Here is a 20,887-nt window from a genome sequence, read left to right on the forward strand (position 1 = left end):
CAACACTTTTTCGCTATCACAACGGACCCTATGATCCAAGTGTGTCCCACCCCAGGACAGTTGATCCAATAAAATGTTTTTCCCTTTGGATGATTCTTGCACACGGACCTACTGTATATTAATGACTGCTAATTTAAAAAAAAAAAAAAAAGGCAGAACTCTGTAAATTTAAAATTGAATAATAAATTTAATTCATTCAACATTTAGAACCCAATATGTTGAATACAAACTACCAAAATTAAAAAGCATTGGAAATTCAATTGCAATTATATTATTATTATCTTCATCTTGTTGTTGTTGTTGTTGTTGTTGTTGTTCAGATGCAGATACAGATGCATCACATTCAGATGCATGATGCTCATTATTCAGATGCTGCATAGACTTACAACTATTTGATATTCTTTGATTATCATCAGCATCGATTTGTAGAATTGACTGGAACTGTACATTATTATAATTATCATGTGATGTTGATGATGTAAGCTGATGATGCTGATGATTCTGATGCTGATGATGATGATGTACGTTTATCATCATTTGTTTGTCATTATCATTATTCAATTGTTTTTTATTAAAAAAATTATTTATTACTCTACGATTAGTTTTGGTGAACGATGATGATGATGATGCTGATGATGTGGGTGATAGTGATGATGATGATTGTTGATATTGATTCATACTGCTATAGTTCATACATTGTTGTTCTTGTTGTATTGTTGTTATATTAGTACGTTTTTTTTCTGTTATTTCAATAAAATTTAACATATCAAAGCGTCATAATTCGGGAAACCTAAAAAAAAAAAAAAAAAACAAAAAACTTTTATTATTTCTTACTTGTAACGGGTAGGTCTCATCTAACGTTTAAAATTAGAACTAGAAGGTTATTTTGATGTTGAAGACAGTTCCGATGTGACAGAAAGTTAGTCATATGTTTGAAATTAACGAAATGGGTCACTTTTTTCGCTTGAACAAAATTGGGAAATAGCGAAGACATCGCTACTGTTTGCTCAGAGTGTGCGTAAACAATCATCAACATCAATTCATCGTCGTTTTCAAGACTTCTTTGAGAAAAATTTTACATAAAGACCTCGGTGTAAATGCATACTAAGTCCAATTAGTGCAAGAGTTGAGATCACTTGATCGAAGATGAGCATTTTTACACCGAAAAATTATCTATTCAGATGAAGCTAATTTCCACCTCGGAGGATACGTCATTAAGCTAAATTGTCTTATCTGGGGGTCAGATACACGGGGGTTAGCATCAACAAAGAGTAACTGTCTGGTGCGGATTTTGGTCTAGCGGCATGATTGGGTCGCTTTTATTTGAAAATGAGCACGTGTTTAACGACTTTCGACGAAATATGTTACATATTCTGGTAAAACCCCAAAATTAGACTCATTTCCTTCATCACTTTTGTTCACCAGCTATCTTGAAATCAACATTTTCGTGACGTTACTAGAATTTCTAAAGAATAATAAAAGATATTCATTGATTTACCTCATAGGATCCTCAACATAATCGCTAGGTATTTCAAAACATGATTTCGATATTTTTTCCCTAAATTCAAAATGTTGAAATGTAATTTTTGCTGTGACCGTTGGTAATATTGGTATATCGATTTTAACTGGAAAACCAGCTGGTAATTTTAATGCTACAAAATCACGTAATTTTGAAAAATGTTTAAATGGTGCGATCACTTCTAATACATTTAATAACATTTCAACAGTCAATGGAAATTCAGAGCTCTGAAAAATCAAAAATAATTTTTAAATAATTATTAGTTAATACATCAGCATCCTCCTATTTGAAAGGCCTTTAAAATACCCTGAAATACACTTGAAAATAGTCTGATTTAGATCAAATACTCGATTACTTTCATGCTTTATTCGATATTTCTAATTTTAATTATCGAAATTTTGATTTTTGAAATTAATAATAATATACAGGGAGTTTCGTATATTCATGAGAGGAGAATTATTTTTTATAGTTAGTTAATTTACGTACCATTGCAACGGTTGCTCTAAACGATTTAGATGATTCCTTATAAACCATTTCTCTACCTAAATTTGGATATTCATTTGGCTCAGCATTGATATAATCATCCCAACAACAACTTGTTCTTGGTGGCGGTTCTAAACTGGCACGTCTTACAGGCTACAAATAAAAAAACACATCACATCACATCAAATCAAATCAAATCGAAAACCTTTTTAGATTAAAGCTTTAAAAGCTTAACAACATACTTCACCATTTTGATCAAATGCTTGCATTGAACCTTTTGTAAAACTTTCCATTAAAGCTTTATTCTTTTGTAGATCATCATTTGATAAATGTTCTCGACGCTTTCTCGATTCCAATACTAAACCATTGATTGTATATAAATCACTTTCATATTGGCCAGCAACCGTTTCTTTACGATCTTCTCGAAATATCCATCCGCTTTGTGCACGATTAAATGATATACTTTTTGTTGACATTTGAGCTGCCAATATATCCGTTGACATTAATAAATCAACCTCATCTTCAATTTCCATTTCCGTTTCCTATTTCATTTCATTCATTCTTTTACTTCGATACACTCACAAACAAATTTCAAATCTTTTATAATAAATAACAGGCCCAGGCTCATGGTGAGGGGGGGGGAGGTATTCGATAAATACGACATGGAATTACGGAAGCCAAAGCTCGAATGTACAGAATGATTCAGTTGAAAATTATTTTAAGATCACAATCTACATACCGTACATCGATTTGTTTCTGATACATTTACAGGATCGATTTTGGATTAATCGCAATATTTTATCAAATTTTGCTCGGGGGCCGTTCATAAAATACGTTCGCACTCAAGTGGGGGGGGGGGGGGGGGTTTAATTGGATGCCTTTTTAAAACCTATAAAACCTACAGTACCTATAAAAATGATTTTGATTGGAGCTTACCTCGTAACGAACCCTTTGGTAAACCATTAACTTATTATCTAGAACACTTAGGCTATTTTGGGGTATTTCATCACCACGAAATATAAATGAAATATCACCACGTTCCCATCGCATATCCGAAAAATCAACGAGCGTTGTATCTAATCGTATATTAGGACCACTTTTATGTATTCGACAAATATCCGATGGTAATATTCGAGAAACTAAAGGAACTGTAACAAAAGAAACAAACAAATATATTTAAAAATAATTTAGTAAATAACACCAGCTAGCCAAGAAAACCGTTCAAAAAAAAAAAAGGATCTGTGTAATTTTATGTACGCGCGTTGAAAATTTATACAGAGTGTGCCATTTTTGGTGCGCCACATGTGCAAAAAGTGACTGTTTTGGGCCAAAAAAAGGCGACAACTTGATATATGTTGTACTCAAAAAAGAGTCCAAATAAATTTGAAAGCACCGGTCAAAAAACCGTTTTGGTTTTTGTAAGTTTTCAATGTTAACATACCGACATAAAAGATGGCGCACTCTAAATCGATAATAAAAAATATAATAATTTATATATAATGTAAACAAATAGTACACACTTGTTAAATTTATTTATTTTATTCATAGATAACATTCAATCTGTCATTTATCTATCCTTGTCTATTGCGAGTGACATTTCGTTAACAACAACTAACTTCATGGCGTTTAAAAAAAAAAAGCGTAACCAACTTCAACATGTAGTTTTTGGGGATGATCCTGTGATCGCACATCTTAAAAATGCTTCAAAAAATTTGGGAAATAATGGGATGGAAATCGAAATTAGACCACTTACCCCATGATTGAAAATCCCATTTTAATTCCATATAAAAATCACCCATTTTTTCTAAAGCTGCCACTAAATTCGGTCTTCTCTCTTCCATTTGTTCTCGAGCTTGTTGACGGAATTTTCTTACAAGCGATGAAACTATAAATAAAAAAAAAAATAATTCGAGAAATATATATGAGAAAATTCGAAATAGTAGGAGAAAATAAATGAGAATATTTACTAGTTTGTCGATCACCATAACTAATAGCTTCTGCTAGTGGACTCCAACCAAGTGAATTTTTTACTTTAACGGGTGCTCCATGTGCAAGCAATAATTGAACACATTCTAAAAATTTATTCGAAATTCAAGAAAGGTTTATTCAAAATTCATTCATTATTTTTTTTTTACCTTTTCTTCCTAACATTACTGCTAAATGAAGGGCAGTATTTCCTGGAAAATTTAATATTTAATTATTTAGACTCAAAAAAAAAAAATGTTTGTAGTTTGAAATAGTCGATTCGACAAAATCAGGAAAATGTATTTGATAAATTCATTTTTAAATATTGATTTTATAGTGAAATCGGTTGGTCTAGCCCAAAAACTCGTAGACCTGTGATAATCAGATTTTTGGGAAAGTTATTTGAGTGAACGCAATTACATGATTATTATAAGAGCTTAAAAGCCCGCAGACTCGTGTTAACGCGACCCCATTAAAAGCAAAACTCGGTACAAAATCGACTCGGCACTATAACAATTTACTTCGATTGAGACACAAGTGTGTCTCAATCGAAGACATTGGGAAATTAATTAGAATGAACGCAATTACAAGGGCTAAAAAACCCGCAGACCCGTGCTAACTCAACCCTATTAAAGACATGACAACTCGGTACAAAATCGACTCGTCGCCAAAACAATTTCGACAAGCGTGAACACAATTACATGATTATCACAAGGGCCAAAATAAACCCAGATCCGTGCTAACTCGATACCATTCAAGACATGATCAATCCGTGAATCCAGTTTATTAAATACCGAGTTATTCATGGCGGTTTCCTTTGAATTCGTTTATAATTTCAAAGATGAACACTTTTTTTCCTTTTTAACACCCGAATTAAAAGAAAAGGGGGGAGGGGGTATAAGTTTGACCGCCATGTGTGTGTGTCTGTCTGTCTTTGGCATCGTAAAGCCTTCACGTATGAACAGATTTTGATTTTTTGTTTGTTTGAAAGGTAATTTAATAGAGAGTGTTCTTACACTTAGATATTTTTCAAGTGCAAATTTAGGGTTCAGTACCCGACAAATTAATCGGGGGTTTTTAAAATTTTGTAAATTTCACTTGTAAGATATTAAGTATCCATTTAAAATAAGGGCCTCTGTTCCCACAGTTGTTGCGGCTATCACAGGACACTGGCTGGGTGGCAAGCATGCTGAACGCTTAGGCCTGGCAGTGTATCACGGCTACTGCAGGAGCTGTCACAGTGATGACGAGGAGGAGACAATGTCTTATCTTCTCTGTCACTGCCCAGCTCTTGTCATGAGGAGATGGACTTACTTGAACCAGCCTCTCTTTGACGACCTCTCCGACCTAAAGTCAGTCGACGTCAAAGCCCTCCTGCTGTTCTAAAACAACTCCAAATGGTTCATGGAGTAGTGACCGGGGATGGGCCAACCCATTTACGGTATCACAATGGACCCTATGGTCTAAGTGTGTCCCATCCCAGGACAGCCACTCTAACCTAACGTAACCTAACCCATTTAAAATAAATTTCTTTGTTTTGAGTTCTATTTTTGGAAATATTTCGGTGTGACAGCTCAAACCTTGACCAAAAATATCTGTCACATCAGTAAAAAATAAAAAAATCCTGGCAAAAAATATTTCTGCCAGGATCAATCCTGGCACATCTTGTACCTATCGTTAAATAATAGCGAAACTTCGAAATCTGTGTAAGTGCAATTTTCCTGTCACGGACTCCCCGCTCATATTGAATTTGACGAAAGCTCTGATGTATTAAGTTGTACTGGATTATTAATAATTTCAGAAATAACTAAAAGTGTACTCGTTTTTACATAAAAGGTCTAAATAAAAGCATGGTTTCAGAATCATGTGACGTGGGGGAAATACAAAACAACGGATTCATATTACAAGAACAAAAAAAAATAGATGAAAAAATAGTTTTTGTTTAAAATACCGTGTTTATCTTTAACAGAAACGTCATGTTTTCGAAGTAGATGTGAAAGTTTTCGAACGTCATCATTAAACACCGCTACATGTAGAGGCCATCTACCATTATCGTCAGCCATTTTTATTTTTATATTTGATTTAAAAACAAATAATGATTAGTTGTTGGATCCACATGAAAATAAACTTTTATTTCTTTTATAAATAAATAATTAATAAATCAGTCTTGTTAAATGATTTTTTGATGATAATATTCAAAAACATTATTGAATGACTACCAGCAGAATGTCTTGATATCATCTTCATGTCTATAAAAAAAAAAATAAAAAAACACAACAAATTAACATAAAATAAGTATTTAATTCATATCGAATATTTATTTCTACATCAATTTAATTCATTTATTCAAAGGAAATTAAAACTTACTTCATATAAATAATTTTCATTTTTTAAAGTTACCTCCAATGATATTTTATTCGAGGTATTCAATCGATTTCCTGTCTGTTGTTTTTTTTTTTATTTAAAGGTTGCATACATTTTAAACGAAATTCAAAATTAAACGCAACCAAAGCTGTCAAAATGTGTTTTTATAAAAAATTTTTAGTTTTTTAAATACAAAATTTTTATTTAATTACATGTGATTTTCGTCCTATATTTAACTAAATTAATTTCTTAATTTAATTAAAGGTAAAAATTTCATAATTAAATCAATTTAATTAAAATATAAATTTTTTTTTAAATTTAACATCGAAAGGATAGCTTATTTTGTATATAAATTTTGAAATTAAAAAAACAATTGTGAGAAATTATTTTAATTAGTTTTCAATTAATTTTTATTTTAAAAAATAATTCGTATAAAATTTTTAGTGTATTTAATTATTTTTACGTTGGTCTACGACTAAACTGTTTCATTTAAAATCATAGAATTCTAATTTATATAATTTTATTAAAATTTTTATAATTTTCTCATAAAAAAATGAAATAAAAGATTTGTTTAATGTTTGGTTGAAAATAATAATTAAATTTAATGAAAATTGTGATAAAAATATTGTAAAATTGAAGATAAATAATGAATAAAAATGTTAATGGAATATAAGTCTGTGGATTATTAATCAGCTGGTGGATGTCGTATTTGAACGAAATAAGACGAACATGTCCGAGATGTATCATCCGTTCTGCCTTCTATCGGTCGTCCAGTAACAGGCGGCGAGTGCCTGCTGCAATGAGCAGTCTCAACTACAGACCGCCATTGCTGGCAAGGCTTTTGACACCTTCAACAAACTTTTGTCGACAAATCATCGGCAACTCGTTATAGATGCAGAATACGGTCACAGAATTATCTCACCGTCTTCTGAGATCACTAGACAACAATTACAATGTAAGATTTACAGCATAGAAACGTAAAAAATGATTAAAATCTGGTCGAAATATGTCAGTCCGTGCTTTCGCACATACCGTTGTACTGAATTTAATACATAGTAAAAAAAAATTTTCAAAATTATTTAGTTTTTTTATGTTTTTTCCTACGTGTTTCAGTGTTTTTAGTTTTTAAGTGAAAATTTCTCAGTTAAATTGTATGTTTATCATGTGATAAGAACTTTGAATATATTTTAAAAGTGAAAATAATTGTGTAAAATCAAATAAGAATATAATATTTATTTCGCCTTTATGAATTGCGCTTGCGTGAACGTCGTCAATTACCTAACCTTCGTTAACAAAATTCAAAAAGATTTATTATTCATTATTTTTTTTTTTATTATATCTTTTTATATCACATCGTTCAAATTTTTCAACCTTTGGATCTTTATTAAAAAATTTTCTTACGACTTGTTTCCAAAAAATATTTGTTTTTGTAATTTTTCCCAAGAAAATATGCTTGTAATTGTATTTTGTTCAACGAGAAGGTTTTTGGTAATGATCTTATTTAAATATTTGACCTAATTTTTAACTCAAAATTTTTAAGCAAGCCCCATAAATATAATTTTTGCATTTTGTGACTTTTCCATCTATGTGAGAATGTTTTTCTTTGTGTCTAGGTTATCGACATGCAAGCCGTTGTTGAAATCATTACGGCGTTGGAACGCACATCAATCACCGAAGAACTCCTCAAGGTAAAAAGCGATTTTAATCACATCTCATTTATAAGCTGATAAGCTTTTTTATAAAAACATTCGCTTTATAATTTTTAAATTTGCTTGAAATAATAATACTTTATTTGGGGAATCTCGCATGGGGGCAATTTTACCTTTAAATTTCATTACGAAAGCATGTGCTTCAAAAAATCATAAAATTTGAATGTAATTAAGCTTCTTTTAAACTTTTGAAATCATGTAAAATGAATTTAAAAAAAAAAACAATTTTTACCAGAAATTGATTGTAATTTTTATTAAATATATTAAAAAATTAGAAAATGTAGTCTTCATTGTTTTCGATGTATTCGAGTCAATTGTTAAGTATCGATTATTATCTGATTATTAATATTACGTAAGATAAGAAGTATAAATTCAGGACAAATTGTTTAAAGAAGTTTTCATGATCCAATGTTTTGAAGTTCAGATCAACATTTAGGGAGTTCGATTTACTTATTGGCATTAAAAAAATGAAAAACCAAGGAGTTTCAATTTACGTTGATTAATTTTTCAAATATTCAAACAGGTGTGAGCGTTGTAATACACTTGTAAAGGGATTTTAAGTTAAAAACTTAAAAAGCTTTGCTCGCAAGGAAGTTCCTTCTTGACCACCGTAGCGGCCTTTCTAGCTTGGTAGTTTTAGAGGCGTTTTCCCCCATTTTCGAAGGATTGTGATGTTGGGCGTACAATTTTTCGAAGTATTCCTTTAATTATACTTTATTTCGAATCGATTGGTGAAAATTCAATCTTTCTAGCATGTATAGAACAGAAAAACGTATGCAATTTTTCGAAGTATTCCTTTAATTATACTTTATTTCGATTCGATTGGTGAAAATTCCATCTTTCTAGCATGTATAGAACAGAAAAACGTAATTTATCAATTTTCCAAGGAGCTGCAAGAAAAAATTGCAGTTTTCTGATTTTTTCCCGTATTTTTCAAGCAATTGTGCGTCCAATGCCGATATCCGAAACTTTTTAGCACTCCTAGAGATGCCTTAGAATTTATATAGGTATGTCAGTCAGCTTCAATTTGGTTCTATAGTTTTTAAGACTCGCGTTTCTCGCTAGCAGGTTCAATCTTTGAGCCCTGTAACGGCTTCGACCTTGAAACGAAATCGACTTCGACTTCAACTTTTCACAAATTGTAAGAAAACTTGAAATATATTTACCAAAAAGTAATAGAAAAGTGGAGATTCCAATTTTCCGGAGGATTGTCATGAGAAAATTGAAGCTTTCAGATTTTACTCGTACTTTTCAAGCAATTTCGCGTCGAATGCAAAAAATCGTATTTGTCTAGCATGTATACATAGAACTGGAAAACGTAATAACTGTGGCGAGTTTTTCTGTGGAAGGGGGAGGGGTTAAAAAAAATATGAACATTTTCTGATTTTTTTCGAATTGTAGGAGCCTCCCGTTGGCTCCGCCCTGAAGCCGACTCTGATGAGAAAGGCATAATAAAAGGCTAAAAACTAATGAGTTTAAAAATTAAAACTTCCCACTTTGATAAAAATTTTCACTGGACCAATAAAATATAAAACTTTCACTAAAATTTAAATTAGGGTCTCGTTTTTGAAAACAGATTCTATAAGCATGATTTTCGTTCGATATCCATGAATCGTAAAATAAATCAGATTTTATAACATTAGATTCGCCGTCATTAGAATCGTTTGCGAGAAGCTATGATTTTTTTGCGTGGCGTCTGGCCTCGACTTAAACCTATAGTTTCATTTATTTAAATAATCATATTTAATATCCGGAGATGTCTTGCCTTCCGGTGAAAGATTGTTCCCAAGAAGAGCAGAAAATCTGTTTTTAAAACTAACGTGAAAATCTTGATAACAGGTGTATATAGGTCAAACAACGCCCCCTCTTATTTAGCAGGTTCTAAAGCTGGTGTTTAATATTTAATAAGTGTGGCCAATTCGGCCTGGATTTTGTAGCCTTTTGTATAAAGTATTAGTGCTACATTTTTTATTAAGATTAGACTGAAGAACATGTGAAATATTTGAAATTTAAATAAAATAATTGAAGCGTTACAAAAAGGGTTCATTTAAAATTTAAATAAAAACGTTATTTTATTAAAATATGGAATAAAATTTATATTCCTAAAAAGGATATACTTATCCCTTTTTTATTTTTACTCCGTCTTAAAAAGTATGTGCGGACATTGGCTTAGCTAGAAGTCTTTCCTAGGGTGAGCAATCGGTCAGCGTCCACTAAAATATTCTCAGTGAAATGAATTAGAGAAACTTTTTACTTTTGACAGATTTTCCGGGTCCTCTGTACGATGTATATTCTTTGAATAACTAATTTCTTTATGGACTTGGCAGTACAAGTCCCGTGGTCCTGCGTACATAAAGATCACGGGGCTCACCTTCTTTATAACATATCATTTTCTTATGTATACGGTTACGTCATTACTGTTCGTTGCGGGGTGTTGAGATATTAACTTGAAAGGCAGAAAAATCGAATTTCACCGGTTTATTCAAGATCAAGAGACTTCAGACCTTTCTTAAGGGTGGAGTTTGTCTGTTCAATCATCTGGGTCTCTTGTGTACACTTCGAGGAACAAGTACATATCAAAAAATTTCCATTAACTTGAAAGGCAGAAAAGTCAAATTTCACCGGTTTATTCAAGGTTAAGAAACTTCAGGCCTTTCTTAAAGGTCGATTCCATTCTCCAATCATCTGCGTCTTCTGTACTCTCCGAAAAACAAGAGCAACTAGAAGAAAAACTAGAAAAAAAATTTAAAATGACCTAAGCTACTTCGGCTGGTAGCTTTTGGCCACCTTTCAAAATTACTGTGTTTTAAAATAATTCTTAAAATTCATTAACACTTAATGCATCTTAAGAACTATTTTAAAAGACATTTGTGGGCCCTGTAATAAATATGATTAGGTCGAGCCGTGCGGAATTCCGCTCCCGTAGTTATCGTTGTCAGTGGCTACCCTGTACCCGTGGCTAAAAAAACAACTAACAAAATAAATTTCGTAGAAAAGTTTGATGAAAAAAAGTTCTTAAATTAATATTAAGAGAACATGTATTAAAATTTGTAATTATGTCTACTAAAAACTAACATGTTTGCTTAATAAACTTATTATTTAAATTTATGATATTTTTTGGTTCAAATTATTTGTCTAGCGTGTTTTTTCCTAAGTGATACATTTTTAAACCATGAGTATATTTTTCGTCAAACCTAGACATAAAATAAGCTTGAAAATGAGGGATAAATCATGGAATTTGATTCATCCTTCCTCTGACCCATTACCCCCAAGAAATAAGGAAGATAAGGATAGGACAGAAAAGAACTTGCTAGAGTAAGTTAATACTAGCATCAGTCAAGTTTAGACTGTAATTTAAATTATTTGTACATTATTTTCAATTTTGATGATAACTGGCGCTCGTACATCCTTAAACATTGATTATAAATACTAAACAGAAGGAATAAATATGATAAATATTATTGAATAAAATGTTTCAGACCACCCGACTGGGTAAATACATAAATGAGCTACGAAAGAAGACATCCAATGAAATATTAGCAAAACGTGCAAAGGAGCTTTTAAAAAAATGGCGGGACCAAGTTATACCATCATCACAATCAAATTCAAATACAGCAACACATCAGCAGCACCAGCACCAGCATCAGAACCAGAATTCGATGACGATCACCAACATAACATCGTCAGCGAATGGTACAATACCAACGGCCACATCGAAAACAAAACAACATCAACATTTGATGGCATACAACAATACAGATCGTTCATCGAGTCCAGATCTAAATTTAAATCGTAGCATGAACCATAAAAAACGACCTCTATCAACAATATCCATAGATGATTCAAGTAATGGTCGTAAACGTATCAAAATGAACGGACGCCATCCACATCATCATAATATATCGTCAAACGATCAAATTTATATATCAGATAATTCAAATAGTTCACCAAATATCAAAAAAATTCAACATAATTCATCGTTAATCGTTTTAAATTCCGATTCAAATTCAAATTTTAGTGATCGAGTACCTCCAACCATAACGGACGCACACGACGCACTCAACAACGATACAAATTTAACATTTTCTGGTCGAAATTTAGGTGTAAATACTTCTTCTAGTAGTTTATTAAATGAATCGTCATCATCGTCACGAACTTCAAGTGTTACTCCTACCCCACAACAACCACCACCAACGATACAAACAGCCACACCACTTCCGCCTATCCTCCAGAAACCAGAACCAAAGAAACGTGGTCGAAAGAAAGGTTCAAAAAATCATAAAACTTTATTGGTACAGGCCGAAGAGAGTTTCACAAATAAAATGGCTGTGTCGGTGAATTCAAAAGTAAAAACAACTCAAGAATTATTAGCAAGTATACAAAATAAAACAAATTTAGTTAGGCCAACGACGACGACGACGACGCCACAATCACAATCGTCATCCGTTCAAATAACGAAAAAAGTGATTTCACCAAAAATCTTGAATAATTTTGGTGATTCACCAAAACGTTATCAGAATAGTTCACCAAAATTATCAGAGAACAAGAATTTAAAAACAACAATTATTGATATAAACACATCTAGTAAATCACCAAGTTTAACGATACAACGGACAGCATCACCGAAACCAGAGAATAAATTTTTAAGTAAATTAAAAGAGCGTAGTGATTCACCAATTAAAATTGATTTGGATAGTGAGAATTCTAGGAGTAGCTATCAAGATAGTGTGGTTTGTATTACACGTGAAGGTACCTCTGATGATGCTGAATCGGAAATCATTGATTTGGATGTGCATGAAGACGATGAAGATGTGCCCAAAACTAGTAAAGTACTTGTTCCTGAAGATGATGTTAAGGTTTGTTTCAATATTTATTAATTTTATTTATTTTTTTATTTAGGTTAGGTTAGGTTAGAGTGGCTGTCCTGGGGTGGGACACACTTAGACCATAGGGTCCGTTGTGATACCGTAAATGGGTTGGCCCTAAGCGTTCAGCATGCTTGCCGAACAGAGGCCCTTGGAAGTGATATGAGAACTTCGGAACGCCTGCGATTGTACTCAGACTATATCTGTCTTGTAGTACCACAAGTACGTTATTTTACGGAAAATTAAAAAGTAAATTCCATCATAAGATTATTCAATACATTTTATTGAAAAAATTAACATTGCTCCTGAATTCCTGAATTGGTTCACCTTAGAAATTTTTGTCGCCCTTAAAATTGTGCCGCCCTAGGCCCGGGCCTCATGGGCCTAAGCCTAGATCCAACACTGTAAACAAGTCTGCAAAAAAATCGGAACTAGCGGATTTGATGTAGACTACTTCGTACTTTCAAACGACAAGGTTACTGTATTAAAAATCAACTGTGTTTAAACATGATTTTCAATTAATTTTCACTTTCTTTTATTTTTCTATACTTGACCATCATTTTCTTAGCAGCTGGTGGAAAACCAGTCGCTGATAGTATCACGATTTTATTTATATCCATCCATTGAATAAAAATGATAATTTTGCAAATATATATTTAACTTAACCTCTCTAGGTTGAATCACCTCCTGGAGCTGAAGAAGAGACCATCAAAGTAGATGATGCAACATCAACGGTTGAAGAAATTCTTGCTAAATTACCAAAAATCGATTACTCTGTGTTGTACGAAACGGATGAAGATGAACCAACATGTACATGTCCGGTTGTACAACCTGTTGTTGCAACCTCTAATGAACATAATATAACAGTTGAATTCCATGAAGACGGTACAAATGGTGACGATGGTAGTGGTAACAATCTACGTGGCAGTACTTCGTGTTCAATATTTGATGTGCCTGATGAGAACAGTGGTGGGGGTAATAGTGAATCAAGGACGAATATGATAGTTAAACAAACCCAAATAGATAAAATAATTAGTAGTAAGTCAGATGATGAAGATGGCGACGAAGAAGACGTTGATGATGAAGAAGTGTATGATGTATCAACATGTCCTGCTAAACGATACTTAGATGAAAAGTATCGTTTAGTCGATGACCTAGATAAAATAAGCGATGAACGTGTTGAAGAACTGCATACGTGTTTCTTAGATACCATCAATGGTAACAAATGTGACAAGACTGTTAATCAAAGAATTTGTGATGATAAAAGTGATGTGGGTGGTTTTTTTTCAAATATAGTGCCTAATTTTCACGCTGGTGAAATAATTAAAAAAGACATAACATTAGAATCAATAAATTATATAAAATATAAACAAATCATCCCTTATCCATTATTAACTACTAGTAGTGATCATGTACAAGATGATACAGGAAGTGATAATAGAACTACAACATCAGATCAACAGTGCTGTGATGAATCAACAACAACAAACAATACTACCACTAAATGTTCTAATTCTAGTAGTAGTAGTGTTGCACTAGGACAACAACAACAACATGAAGATGATGCAGATGCAGATAAACACTTGTCACATGATAATTTTCGCGAGTTCCATGAATGTGTTAGTTTGAGATCATATAACGATGAACTCCTACACATTTTACCCTATGTGGTCTTAGACTAGTCCGTAATAGAAGTTTATTAATTATTATTATTATTATTATATTAAGTTTTTCCCTTTATTTTTTTTCAATTTTTCGAATTTATTAATTTCTATTTTCTTTTTTTTTTTTGTGGAAGTATCTTTCTTTATTTAAATGCGTTCATGTTTGCAAATTTATATTTTATAGAAATATTAAACAGTAAAACTTTACTTACACGAATTTCGAAATTTCGCTATTATTTAACGATAGGTACAATATGTACTAGGTGTGTCAGAGTTTATAAGTATTTTTGCACTTTCGTGGAAATTAATTTGTAAGAGATCATTTTATTTCAAATTTTTATCTATTTTTTGGTAAAATTTGGTGGGACAGCTATTATCGTGGCAGAAAGATCTGTCACACCGATTTTTATTATATAAAGCCAATAAAAGTTTACCCTTATTACAGAATTACTTTCTTTTGACTTCTACTTTCGAAATATCTCGGTGTGACAGCTCAAAACTTGATCAAAATATCTGTCACATCATTAAAAAATAAAAATAATCCTTACACAAAATATTTCTGCCATGAAAAACCCTGGCACATCTAGTACATATTGTACCTATCGTTAAATAGTTTTTATTCATATGTGAAATTTCGTGTAAGCGCAGTATTACTGTCAAGGGCGTCAGACCTGTTAGTGTATTCGAGCCTTTTTGTTAAATAACACAAAATTGTTCGCAGAAATTATCCAAGAGAGAAGGGCAGGGGTTCAAACTTTTGTTGATCATGTTAGGTGATAAGGTCGCCACGATCTGTATGGTTCGGGATATTCTAAAAGTTTGGGAAACTCATATTAGAATGGCAAACACAAATTGATTGATTGAAAGCTATTCAGATTCGTGAAATATTTCCTCTAGAAAATTTAAATCCCTTACCAGGTTTGTTTCCTAGCGGCAACCAACAGTTTTCTGAACTAGCAAGAAATAATATCATCTTCCAGAACGTCTGCTTGCTTTGAAGTTGTGATTGATTGATTGAAAGCTATTCAGCCTCGTGAAATATTTCCTCCAGAAAAAATTAAATCTCACACCAGGTTGAACTTGGAATAAATGATATCCTTCCAGAATGCTTGACTGCTTTGGAATCAAAATATGAATTTGCACATTAACGCACGGTAGTTAAACAAAGCATGGCGTTCATTTTTTTTTCATCGGGAAAAAACACAACATACAATGTCCCCCCCGTTTGGAAGTTGTTTTCGTTTCACAGGAAACTGATCTAGTTCTTCCCCATATTATATGAGATCTTTCCATTTCTAAAAGAAATCATTTTGTTTATTTTTTAATCAGAATATTACCAATTGTTTTTTGTTTCTCGTTAGTTTTTATTTGTTTAAAAAAGTGCCAAATTAAAAAAAAAAAGTCAGATAACTTGAAATGGAAACAACTGATTTTTATTTAGGGACTGAACAAGAGAGCATAGCACAGGATGATGAATTGTTATTGGAACTTATTTGAAAAAAGAAAATTTAAAAAAAAACATAGTTTTTCTTTTTTGAGATAAATCAACTGTAAATTTTTTTTTTTTTGTTATTTCAACAAAAATAATTGCGTTTATTTGGTGAAAATTTTGATTTGAAGAAAAAAACATTAGTGTATGCATTTTGGATAAGATTCGAGGTTTTTTTTGTAATTATTCCACAGTCTTTACTATTACGTTGTATTTTTTTTGAAAAAATATAATGTAATAGTAAAAACAAAAAAATGATATCAATTGGCTAAAATTCTTTGGATATGTGACCCAAAAAATGTCACATATGTGCCGCTTTCCATCTATATCGAACAGAAAAATAGTATATATGTCGCAGCCAAATAGTTAAATTAGCCGTTTAGTTAACAACCTAATTTAAATAAAAAGCCGTTTAGTTAACTTTTGGTTTCGATCAAAAATTTAATTAAAAAGCCATTTAATGTTATATTTTGGGAAGTTCCAAGTATTTTTTGACTCGTAACAATTACCACCAAACCTCACCGTTTTCGATATATAATGGAATTTTTGGAAAAATATTTTTTTAACGATTATATATCGAAAACGGTGAGGTTTGGTGAAAATTGTTACGAGTCAAAAATACATGGAATTGTCCAAAATATAACATGTTACAACTTTTTAATTAAATTTTTGATCGAAACCACAAAATTTAACTAAACGGCTGTTAAACTAAACTAGACTGTTATCTAAATGGCTTATTTAACTATTTGACTGCGACATATACACCACAGGCAGAAGTAAAGAATGTCTCAGATCCCATGTTTGTCCTCCTAGGGCAGGATATTTTGTCCTTAAGTCACATATAATCGGGGAGCCCGTGACAGTAAAATTGCACTTGCACACTGATTTCGAAATTTCGCATATGAATCAATACTATTTAACGATAGGTACAATATGGACTAGGCGTGTCATGATTTATCCTGGCAGAAAATTTTTTTTTATATTTTACAAGAATTTTGTTTGCACTTTCATGGAAATTAATTTGTAAGATACCATTTTATTGCAAATTTTATCTATTTTCAGGGAAATTTGATGTGACAGCTTTTATCGTGGTAGAAAGATCATCTGTCACACCGAGTTTTAATATATAAAGACAATAAAATTTTTCCCTTATCGCAGAATTAAGTTTTGTTTTATGATTTGTTCGTTTTCTAGTTCTACTTTCGAAATATCACGGTGTGGCAACTCAAAACTTGATCAAAATATCTCCACACCAATAAAAAATTAAAAAATCCTGGCAAAAAACATTTGTGCCAGGTTGAACCCTGGCACACTTAGTACATATTGTACCTATCGTTAAGTAGTATTGATTCATATGCGAAATTTTCGAAATTCGTTAGTTTTTCTGTCACGGGCTCCAGGGCTATAAACTGTGACTTTTTCTAATCATTTGTAAAAAATTACGAGAAATATTCTTCGCAGTTTTTTGTTTGCGGATGGAATACAAAATGCTTGAGCTTCAAAAAAATGTACTCTAGATTTTTAGGTGTTATCCCTGAAAAAAATAAATCTGTTTTAAACATATCATCCAACAAAAAAAACTCTGTAAATCAAAGATTTTCATCGAATAACCAAAATCGTTTTTATTATTTATTATTTTTGTCTGTTAATTTATGAATCTTTGATGTAAATTTAATAAAAAAAACAAAAATTTATGATATAATAAAATTAAAAAATAAAAAACAAATAACTACGCATTTTTTTCTACGTTATATAAGATGATAGAATTTTCATTTTTTTGGGCTAAATAAATAAAAAAAAATATTTAAAAAATGTTGTCAGATTTCCACAATTTTTGGATATATTTTGGAATTTCACGCAAGTCATTATTTGTTTTTCTATGTATATGTTATATAATTTTCTTTTTTAAATTGCCTGTGATGTGTGTCAAGTTTTTTAGAAATAAAATAAAAATTAAATAAAATGTGTAATAATACAGAGTGTCACAAAAATTGTGTCGAATATTTCATTAACTGGTTTGAAATGTTATTCCTGACTTTAAATATAGAATTGTTTCAATTAAAAGAGTTTTAATTTCTTTTTTAATTGGGTAAATATTTTGGGAGAAGGTTAAATAGATTTCTTTCGTTGCAAAAAATACCGAAAAAAGCTTTCCGGAACGATCCGAACGACCTTCTGCTTTATTCGTCTCAATTCGATCAATAGAAGCAGAGATTTCAAGAAAACGTCACCAAAGAAAACAATTTAGAGATAACTTGACCCAAAATCGCGTGCGAAGGTCGTTCGGATCGTTTAGGAACCGGAAAACTCCTTTTTTGAATTATTTACAACGAAAGAAACCTATTTAAAAAAATTCTCCCAAAATTTACTGAATTTATCAACTATATTCTTAATTGTTTTATTCCATTTCGAATTGTTCAATCGAAAAATAATATGTAAGCACTATTTTTGTGATACCTTGTACCAATATATCCAAAATTATTTTGTGGGAATCAAAAAAAATAATTTATTTGCATATTTTGTATATTTTGTTATTATAAAAAAATTAATAATCTATGAAATAAAAAACCCGGGCACAAAAAAAAAAAATTATTCGGAATAATAAAAAAAATATATATATGCCTTAAAAAAAAGAACGATTTTTTTTAAAAAAGAAATTACGGATTTGTAATTTTAGCTAATAAATATATATCTAGGATATGTAAACAAAAAATTGTCTGATTTTAGAAAAAGAGATTCTCGTTTTTTTTAATTTTAATTATTATCTCTCTTGTGTTCTTTAAACGCGAGTAGAATCAAACGCGCATCTATTTACACGATAACGATAACGGTTCAAATAATTACACACAAAAAATTATTTACAAGCCATAATAAGCGAGGAGTCCGTGACAGTAAAACTGCACTTACATAGATTTCGAAATTTCGCATATAAATCAATGCTATTTAACGATAGGTAAAATATGGACTAGTAGGGGTGCCAGAATTTATTCTGGCAGAATTATTTTTTATATTTTTAATAATTACAAGTAATTTGCAGCTTCTTGCACTTTTATCAATTTTCAAGAAAATTTTATGTGACAGCTCTTATCGTGGCAGAAAGGTCTGTCACATCGATTTTTAATATATAAAGCCAATAAAATTTTACTCTTATCCCAGAATTACTTTTTTCTTTTAATTTGTATGACAGCTCAAAACTTGACCAAAATATCTGTCACACCCGTTCAATAAAAAAATCCTGGCAAAAAATATTTGTGCCAGGATAAACCCTGGCACACCTAGTACATATTATACCTATCGTAAAATAGTATTAATTCATAAGTGCAGTTTTACTGTGATGGAGGTCAGTTTGTTCGAAATTATTTAAGATAACCGAATTTTTTTCAATGATAACATTAAACTTTTGAAAATATTGCTTTTACAAACACTCAATTAATTTTCCCTTTTTATACATTGTAAACGATTTTCCTTGCAAGAACAAATGACCAATTATTCGTAGAAATTGGTTTGAAATAATTATGGATTAAAGAGCCAGGCCAAAAAAAATTCGTCGAATTTACTAAAAGTGATTTTTTTACGGATTGGTTATAGTAGTTGTGTACACACACACATACTGTGGTCAGTCAAGCGACTAATAGAACAGGGGTCAGATATATGCAATCAAAACGGAATTTACTAAAGCTGAAAATTGTTATACAGATTGTATATTGCATATAAATAACAGTTATGATTGTCAGTCAGTTAGGTATTAGAACAGGGCTGGTCAGTCAGCCCTTATTTATGAACAATAAATGCATCAGATCATTTATGATTTCCGTGGTATTAAAATACCACGGAAGAAAATACTTTAGAATTTTTGAATTTACTATTCATTTTAGTACCACGTAAAACTGCACCGTTTCGATAGCATATATATGACCTGTGTTCTATCGTTCGCTTGTCTTACCGCAGTATGTGTGTGTACACAACTACTATAACCAAACCTCAAATGATGAGCTTAAGTAAATTTCAACAATTTTTTTGGGGTCTGGCTCTTCCATAAATTTATAGCGCATGTAATGAACATACGAACGAAAATGATATTTTGAAATCAACAACACTGCATTGATTTTGTATTTGTGTATTCAATCATCCATCGATCGATCACTATCCGTATGAAAGAGAACACATGTGAACTGAGCTTCATAAACTTATAAAAGTATAATTATCAATTTTTGATATTGGATTTTGGATTCCATATTTGAAAAATATCACAATTCGTTCCACTATCACAATTAACTAAATAAACAAAACACCATTTTTTTTTTTTACTAATCAATAATAATTGTTTCCTTCTTCCTTTTTTTGGATCTCTAAAGCCCCCACCCCTCCAACCTTTCTCATTCTAGTTTTTAGTTTCAATCTAATAATTATGATGATATGATAATAATTATTAGATGTGCATTTGTTTTTTTTCTGCAGATCCTGGTGGTCCCCCAAGTCCCAGATGAAAACAGGCAGATAATTTTTCCACACAATTGTTTTTGTTTGTTATTTAAAACAATAAATAATAATAAATATTTTGGTTGTCTTTATAATATATAAATATATATAAACAATGAATAAAAATATTTTCATTATTATATCTTTTCTTTTCTAATTATTATTCATTCCCTTTAAGATGTTCCTAGTGTAAGCGCTGAGTACGTTTTGTATGTATTTACAGGTCCCACCGAACAAGGATTGTATTTCAGCGTATTTTGTGACCCGCTGAATCCGAATCTTCAATTTACTCATCGCTCAGAGGAGGCAGGGAGATGTTTTTATAAACAAATTAATTGTTTATAAGGCCA

At 31.3% G+C, this 20,887-nt stretch overlaps 2 protein-coding genes across 2 annotated transcripts; one reads left to right on the forward strand and one right to left on the reverse strand.

Annotated features, from left to right (window-relative positions):
* Positions 1-655: 655 nt before the first annotated feature.
* LOC123290490 (ankyrin repeat domain-containing protein 13C) lies at positions 656-6,430 on the reverse strand. Its single transcript, XM_044870706.1, has 10 exons — positions 6,335-6,430; positions 5,919-6,216; positions 4,138-4,179; positions 3,970-4,074; positions 3,756-3,887; positions 2,939-3,150; positions 2,245-2,544; positions 2,006-2,155; positions 1,499-1,746; positions 656-790 (listed from the first exon to the last, which is right to left on the reverse strand). The coding sequence occupies exons 2-10, from the start codon at positions 6,028-6,030 to the stop codon at positions 775-777; spliced, it is 1,317 nt and encodes a 438-aa protein (XP_044726641.1). The 5' UTR covers positions 6,031-6,216; positions 6,335-6,430; the 3' UTR covers positions 656-774.
* Positions 6,431-6,999: 569 nt separating this feature from the next.
* Positions 7,000-20,604, forward strand: LOC123290463 (mediator of RNA polymerase II transcription subunit 26). Its single transcript, XM_044870666.1, has 5 exons — positions 7,000-7,286; positions 7,945-8,019; positions 11,520-12,896; positions 13,580-14,590; positions 20,517-20,604. The coding sequence occupies exons 1-4, from the start codon at positions 7,224-7,226 to the stop codon at positions 14,585-14,587; spliced, it is 2,523 nt and encodes an 840-aa protein (XP_044726601.1). The 5' UTR covers positions 7,000-7,223; the 3' UTR covers positions 14,588-14,590; positions 20,517-20,604.
* Positions 20,605-20,887: the final 283 nt, after the last annotated feature.

This window comes from Chrysoperla carnea, chromosome 1, assembly GCF_905475395.1.
Source record: "Chrysoperla carnea chromosome 1, inChrCarn1.1, whole genome shotgun sequence".
Taxonomy (NCBI): Eukaryota; Metazoa; Arthropoda; class Insecta; order Neuroptera; family Chrysopidae; genus Chrysoperla; species Chrysoperla carnea.

Coding starts and splice junctions, on each gene's coding strand:
- LOC123290490 (XM_044870706.1), bottom strand. CDS start 6,030: ATGGCTGACGATAATGGTAGATGGCCTCTACATGTAGCGGTGTTTAAT. Junction 3,151..3,755: donor ATGGGATTTTCAATCATGGG/GTAAGTGGTCTA, acceptor CTTTTGTTACAG/TTCCTTTAGTTTCTCGAATA. Junction 2,156..2,244: donor CATTTGATCAAAATGGTGAA/GTATGTTGTTAA, acceptor TTTTATTTGTAG/CCTGTAAGACGTGCCAGTTT.
- LOC123290463 (XM_044870666.1), top strand. CDS start 7,224: ATGCAGAATACGGTCACAGAATTATCTCACCGTCTTCTGAGATCACTA. Junction 7,287..7,944: donor CACTAGACAACAATTACAAT/GTAAGATTTACA, acceptor CTTTGTGTCTAG/GTTATCGACATGCAAGCCGT. Junction 12,897..13,579: donor TTCCTGAAGATGATGTTAAG/GTTTGTTTCAAT, acceptor TAACCTCTCTAG/GTTGAATCACCTCCTGGAGC.